The 7,694-nt window shown below is 37.1% G+C and overlaps 1 protein-coding gene across 2 annotated transcripts in view; it reads right to left on the reverse strand.

Annotated features, from left to right (window-relative positions):
• Positions 1–7,584, reverse strand: part of LOC109545593 — a 23,766-nt gene extending 16,182 nt beyond the window's left edge. Inside the window, exons 1-6 of one of the 2 annotated variants that reach the window (XM_019916369.2) lie at positions 7,498–7,584; positions 5,495–5,641; positions 5,025–5,440; positions 1,963–2,138; positions 1,532–1,724; positions 1,191–1,476 (exon numbers count right to left, since the gene is read on the reverse strand). In XM_019916369.2, coding sequence (XP_019771928.2) covers positions 1,191–1,476; positions 1,532–1,724; positions 1,963–2,138; positions 5,025–5,440; positions 5,495–5,641; positions 7,498–7,511 — 1,232 coding nt within the window. In that variant the 5' untranslated portion in view covers positions 7,512–7,584. Of the gene's footprint in view, positions 1–1,190; positions 1,477–1,531; positions 1,725–1,962; positions 2,139–4,630; positions 4,839–5,024; positions 5,441–5,494; positions 5,642–7,497 lie in introns of those variants that run through there. The other variant, XM_019916370.2, reaches the window with a different exon arrangement.
• Positions 7,585–7,694: the final 110 nt, after the last annotated feature.

A 7,694-nucleotide genomic window follows, 5' to 3' on the forward strand; every position in this document is an offset into this window, starting at 1 on the left:
AACAATCCACAAAAAAACGTAAAATTAAAGAAAGCGCACTAATTTTACTAAATCAAAATAATTGTGTTGCTTCATGTTCAATTAATTTAAGTCATCCATGGTTACCCATGCTAAGATCTGAAGTAGACCAGATAAATATACACCCAAATTAAATTTACACCAAAATTATTAATTAACATTACCTTTATTAATTTAGACAATGAGATTAAGTCAAAGTCACATAATTGACAATTTGCACAGACGAATTATCAGAGCGAATTTTCATATTCTGTATTATCCTACTATTGTTACACAATTTATTAACATACTCTTTTTTAGGTTCAATTAGGTTCTTTTGATAACGATAGCAGAAAATAGCTATCGAAACGTCAAGGCAATTTTTCAAATTAATTTCTTTACTAATTAGAATTTTCTCTTACAGCTTGAGCCTAAGTGTGCCGCAGGATACCCTCTAGCTGATAATTCTTGATTACTTTTTGATAAATAATTCGTTCTTATTGCGAAATAGGAGCACTATTTATCAATATGTTTTCATCTTGTTTAGTCTATTTGTCTCGGAAGAATCTGTGATTGGTTTCGAAGCTGGTGGGTCATAAATTATGACCGAATGACTTCTGTTCCTTTATGAATGCAAGGACTGACAAAACGTTTTTGAAAACCATGAAAATTTTCTAAAATTGTTTTACATTTTACATCATTTTCAGCGCACGCACGCGAGGAATGCACATTTTAAGGGTTTTTTGAACGTTCACGATCTTTAACCTACGATTTCTTCCTTATTATTGACACAAACACTTTATAAATGCACATTTGTGACCTTCTTACGTCGAAAGGAATCGATTGAGCTCAAAAAACACGCAAGTGAAATTTTGTTTTTTGGCTGAAATTTTTCCAAGGGTGGAGGTCGAGTTTTTGCAAAAATGAAAATGATCTCAAAATGTCTTAAATTTCACACCATTTTCAGCTCACGGACGCGAGGAATGCATCGAACTCATTGAAAAACATGGTAGTTTCAGATCCGAAATCCTAGACATTTTCGGCACAGTTTAAGTGTTTTTTGGGCGTTCACGATCTTTAGCCGACAATTTATTCCTTATTATTGAGCCAAACACTTTATGACTGCATTTTTGTGACCTTCTTACGTCGAAAGGAATCTTGGTCAAAATAGCGCTTTTAAACCCTGAACTTACCATTGCATGGTGAAAACGTTTGTTAACGGCGGCTCGTAGCTACGCGAACCATCTTTGGCTGCATTCTGAAGAACATCCAAATGCTTTGATAATCTGGGCAGTTTGCTGCGAAGAAGTTCCCGAAACACTGCCATGTCCACCGATAGACCTCTTAAACTGTCCGCAAAGTACGAATCGGGTAAAACGCCCTCAATCAAGTAGATCATCAGTTTGAGGGCGTCGCTTTCACACCGATCGGTCACTTGGAGAATTAAAGCCGCCAACATGTTGAATCCCTGACAATATCCTGCGATGAAAAACCGCATGATTAGAACAAAAAACGGGCAGCAGATTCGTCTTACCAACTGCTTTATTCCATCGGGCATAAGCCAAAAGGACTTTTTTTAGCAGGGCCTGATTTTCCTGTCCATCTTCGCCGCAGAAAAGACTGCAACCGGTTCTGTGCAGGTCTTTGACGATTTGAATGCCCAGTTCAGCGTCAGTTGGATGCGACCATTCGCTAAAGCAGAATTTTTCTGTTTCTGACCAATCGATCTGAAAATCCAATAATAAAATTAAATCACGGAGAACTTCCTACAATTTTCATGATTTCTCCTCTGGTTGTTGTTGCTGATTCTCGCTTTTATGGCCTAAAGTGTCTATGAGCTGTTGTATTTTCAAATCCTTTAAATTTCTTCACTAAACTATCGCACTTTAAAGTTGCAAGAAATAGATAGATCCTCGTTTTTCTTTCGCAAAAGTCTCTGTTTTAAAGGGCGAACAACGCACTTACATCCTGAGAGTCCAGATGTCGTTCGGCCATGGTCAGCCAAAGTCTCCGGCGAAACTCTGCAGGAATTCCTCCGGGCAATTGAGCGACCATTTTCATCGCCGCCACCCATTGAGAAAATCCAGATTCGCCTGGAGCCGGTTGAATGGTGAAACGCATATTTGCAGGTTCAGAAGCACCTGGAAAAATGCATCTTTAGTGCGTTTGAAGGTGGCAAATGTTTAAAATAAGTTCCCAACATAAAAATCAGCATTAATAAACAGCAAAATTTGAAAATAAATAAACGATCAAGACAAGTCTGTGTCGTACACTTACAAGTTATGAACTGGACATTTCGATAGAGAAAAGAAAAGTATATGGCACACATTTATTTTCTCTTTTTATTTTATTAAGTCTTTTGTTTCAATTATTGCCTACAACTTTGTCCAATTTGTCTATGTTACTTAGTAAATTCCCCAGCTGGACTAACTTCGCTGTTAAACCTTCAGCTGCCCATAAGGGATTTTTCGAGCAGGAGTCGGTTCAAAGGGAAACTTCGCAAAGTAACCCAATTTCCACCTATTATTAGATGCCGCAGAAATTGCACAGCAACTCAATAACTGCAAACGCTTGAACATCAGTGTTAAGCTAAATTTAGCTTGGATGAATGGCCGTTATTGAATTTTAGGTCGAAATGATAAAAAGCTTAAAAGTCTGTTATTAGTAACCGATTGCAAGGCGTTCTTCGGCTGAATTTGCACAAAATCAATAAAATATTCATTTTTAATTTAAATTCAGCAAACGTGCCGCACTCGGCTGTTTTTCCAGATTAAGAGCTCGGTTGCTTCTAATTTTTGGACCGAGGAAACACTTATTTAATTATTCGCTGTCCTGATTTAAAACGAATTCATAATTTAACTGTGTATGATACACACTTATACTGCTACGTAAGAGAGTCTGGAGGAAATTTGCATGCAACGCGACAAAAAAAATTTGCCAATTTACCACGTTTCGTTATTTTCAGCCTTCATCATCAGTAATCAAAACTTAAAAAATCCATTAAACGTTGCAGCTTTCTTGCGGCAAATCTAATGAATATCTGAACAGTTCTGCAAGCTTGGACAGAATACGTAATTGGGAATTTTGATTAATTTTTAATTAAACTGTCCCAAAGCAGGCATGCCGTGACACAAGCCGGCCGATTATTCGCGAATAATACAGTATGCAAACTGAGCCCGACCTGATGAGATAATTCCATTTGAACTAATCAAGTTGAAATTGCGCCCTGATATCTCACGATCGATACCAGTGAATTATTTGCTCCACTTGATCTGGTGCGTTATCTATTATTTTCTATCAGTTCCGCTTTGCTTCCTATTAGCTTTTTTATTTACTGCTAATATTTTTTACTTTAGCTGGCAAGAGCCGCTAATATAATGCAAATTTATCCACAAAAAAACACTAAAAACTTGTATTAAGTTTACGGTTAATGAAAAGCAAAATTAGCAGGAATCTCACGCGCGGTTGCCTTAATACATACATATTTTTCAGCCTGTGCCCTGGGAATACTTTATAAATAATGCATGCTTGCATGATAAAGGAAAGTCTATTTTTAACGACGCCGGGTTTATTAGTTTTTTTTTCTCTTCACGTGTATTATTTAAATTCATTTTTCTACTTCAACCCACCAACATTTTTTAAATTGATTTGATAACGTTGTTATTATTATTATATTAATTAATAATTGTTCTTTTGATAACGATAGCAGAAAATAGCTATCGAAACGTCAAGGTAATTTTTCAAATTTATTTCTGTACTAATTGGAATTTTTGAGGCGAAATACCCAAAAAGAAGTTTGTAAAAAACATTTTTTAAATTTACAGCTGAGTTTTTAAGGCTTTATTTGCATGTTTTCGACTTAGTGTTGCTTTATCCATATTGGAATTATTGTTTTTTGCTGTTTATTAATTTGTTTATTCAACCTAAGTAGAACGATTTTCAGACAGATGAAATGGTCAACGTTCTTTGTGGTTTTTTCGTGAAATTTCAGTAGGAAAATTTGCAGAAAGTGAGGTGAAAATCAAGCGGTACAAACTAAACAACATTCTGGCAGCGATTCCATTTCCATATACAGGGTGTTGAATTAACAGAAGCCGCTCTGCGCAAATAAATGATGATCCGCTTTTTCAGGCGATTTTGTTGACATTTTTCAGCACTATTTAGATCCCCTTGGAAGAAAATTTGGCCAATATTTCTTAATACAAAAGAGAGATAAATAGCTAAAACCACTTTGCTTATGGATAACGCCTAATGTATAAAGGCTGCTGTATCAACCAGTGAAAGGCTGTCACGTACAGTAACGAACAGGCGCTTTTATAGACGTTGCGTAAAAGTGACTTTTATAATGGAATAAATACAAACTAAATAAGGAGTTCAATGGAATCTTCTATATTATTGGTGCAAGTCTGCTGTGAACCCAAAGGTTTTCTCCGCTGAAAAATTGATTATCAAAATCCTCTATCGAAGAAGTATTTTTACCAACTCTTCAAGCTCGTTATCTAGCTTGACAACATTTCATTCAATCTTTGTGGCTGAGAAACCTTTACCAGTAGCAACTGGGTTTCAAGTGAAAATTCCTTCTTAATTCAACTCATGAATATGAATGTTTTTATAGGAAATCAACTGAGCTTACTGGAACTTTTCAAAGCATCGCCACCAGCCTTTTTGAAGGAACTAAGAAAACCACTCATTAGAACATCGTTCGCACCGTCACATTGCAAAACACGTACTGAATAAGTGCATATTTGACGTAGCACAGTTATCACAATCAGGTGGGAAACTCAACGAGGACCAACCAACTGTTCGGGCTCTCTTTTCAACATGCGGACTGGAAAATCGATAGAGATGGAGCGTAGGAGGGCGATTTCCAGCCGAGGAAAATGCGAACAGAAGCTTTCGATTTCCCTCTGACTTCCTTATCAGCGATTGCTAACAATCGAGCCTTCATTGCTGGAAATTTCACGCAAACCGGTTGTGCAGATAAAAGAGCTTTGGTTGCACCGAAATCGATGCCGGCCTGTACTTACGTTCGTAAAGCATTCTTGAAATAATGCCGCAGGTTGATTGTTGTTGGCGACGCAGGGCGTCGCGACGCTTCAACTGCCGAACCAGGACACTACCAGTGCGTCCGATGTGTTCTTGTAGGCAACCGATGATCGTCTGCAGCTCGTTTACATCTGCAGATACAAAACTGTTTAAAACCCGGACGAATACCCCAAAACCCTCCCTATTCTCGCCTTTCTCATGCAGATCCACGACTTCAATCCAGGACCCTCTCTGGCTCTTTCCCGAAGTAGAGTAGTAGTCGGTTGAAAAGTTTTGTGGGCTGTTGTAAATGTCCATCAACAGTTCGTCCACTAAGGCGCTGGCACGGCGCTGATCATGTTCAGGATTCGGCAGCTGATCCTCGTAGTTGCAAGACTGCGTTCGTCTTAACTGGATTCTACAAGAGAATTTTTAAGCAACTTTGCCAGTTTTTCGTGCCATTTTCCAGTACTTTTCCCGTCTCTTCTCGAACACTTGAACGGGGAAACCGACGGGTTGCACCAAAAGAGTAGCGGGTTGTAAGACCACACCGGGGTTTACGCAGGTTGTAACCATGTTTCCAAACATTTCGCGATGGCACAATTCCAACTGTTGAATCCTGTGAATAGTGGCATGGTTTAGATTCGTGGCTATTTATGCGGGTGGGAGCTACGGCCTTTTCAAAATGTACCCAAGCGTTTATAAACCGGCGTTGTTCAAAATGGGGAAAATACCCTCTACCAGGCAGAAAATGATCGCAACTGAAGACAACCAGTGCTTATTTAGGGTGTTTAAACACTGAATGCAACCGGTAAATAATTGGAGCTCTGCAAAGCCGTAGCTCTTTAGTCTGATAGCGCGTATCCGTTTTTCCGCTCTGTACAGCCGATATGGAATCGTTGAATTTGTATGTAGTATTTTGCGCATTTCGGTTATCAAAACAAGGGGTCTTTGCATAATGTTTTCAGGCTCTAAATAGTAATGGAAACTTAACACTCTGCACTCCAGTTCAGGTGTTTTTAGTCCAATCCTAGCTCTTATTGAGAAAGTCTAAATTTGCCTGAAAAGTGGGCGTTTATATTATCTGCAATGCCCGCTACTTAATGGTAAAATTGCACATAAAATATTGAGCTCTCTGCTTAATTAATAATCTGTAAAATTATGCAGCTGCATTTTTCCAGAATCGCTTCAATTCCTTGTAAAATGTTCACCATGAACTATCCGTTTTCAATATGCATCAGCAAATCGTCATTCAAGATCAGTTTCTGATGTCATTGAAACGGCACATGATCAATATGAGTCATATCGAAATAAATCTTAGTTTTATTTTTTTTTGTTAATGTTAATGTGGTATGAGTCGTTTTGTTACTCACTTATTGTGCAAGGATTTTATAATTTCAGTAGAAAGATTCACCTACTACTAAACAAGCCGGTTTATCAGCATTAATGTGCCAAAAGTTCTTATCTATTGATGCCACTGCTTGCTTTTGCTACTTATACTTCAATAATTTTTTTAGATAATAAAATTTTAATGTTAATGACTCAGCTTTTCTATGTTAATGCAGTGCAATAAACGCACATTTTTCCTTTTATTTTAACACTGTATTTATTTATCAAAGACTCGAAGAAAGTCCCGTGTATTGAATTGTATTAAAGCCACTTATTTCTTGGCAGAGACCTTAACGTGCTCAACTGTAATGAATTGAGCTCAAAAAAGCATTCTTGAAGTTCAGGTCCGAAATAATTGACATTTTTGAGCCGTTTTAAGCGGTTTTTGATCTGTCGCAATCTAAAATCAATTATTCCTCATTATTATGAACTTAAATATTGAAAAATTGCCCATTATAAAGCTGTTTAGGTCGAAAGAAATCCATTGAGTTCGAAAAACACACGAGTAAAATTTTGATTTTTTACCGAACATTTCGTACGGTGTGGAGTTCGCTTTTCCCAAAAATATCAAGTCCCTTAAAAGGCCTCGAATTCTACAAAAGTGTCATTACAAGAAAAAGGTGAATGCAAAGCGCTCAATAAAAAACACTGTAAACGACCAAAATAATTAACATTTTTGACCTATTTTAAAGGGTTTTTGATCCATCACTATCTTTAACCGCTTTTACCTTTCTTAATAAGGACTCAAATACTTAAAAAATGCATATTATGTAGCGTCTTGGGTCTAAAGCAGTCGATTGAGCTCAGAAAACACACTAATAAAATTTCGATTTTGAAACCAAAATTTCGTTAGTGGTGGAGCGATTTTTGCGAAAAATATTAACTCCATAAAAATGCCCTTAATGTTATATAATCATCGTCGCAAAAAAGCGAGTAATGCAAGGCGCACAATAAAAAACTCTTCAAAAGCACGCAAAAACCCATATTTTACCCCTCTAGTTAAACGTTGCTTTTTGTGATTTTGGTTTTTGAATCTTGTTGGCAATTAAGATTATTATGATATTTATTCATCGTTTTTCTTCTTACCTTCGATCTCCCATTTAGTTTTTCTACACTTGCGCTCTAAAACTTAAAACAATGTCACTAGGTTAAAGCCACAATGACAAAGTAAAATGTCATTGAACTGTCATTTTCAATCTACAATTTGATTGGTTTGGAGGCCGACAGGACATAGTTGCGTGTCGGCAACCACCAATACCGACCAGTACACCAATATAATGGTA

This window comes from Dendroctonus ponderosae, unplaced genomic scaffold, assembly GCF_020466585.1.
Source record: "Dendroctonus ponderosae isolate FM_Combo_2020 unplaced genomic scaffold, Dpon_F_20191213v2 Dpon_F_20191213_5, whole genome shotgun sequence".
NCBI lineage: Eukaryota > Metazoa > Arthropoda > Insecta > Coleoptera > Curculionidae > Dendroctonus > Dendroctonus ponderosae.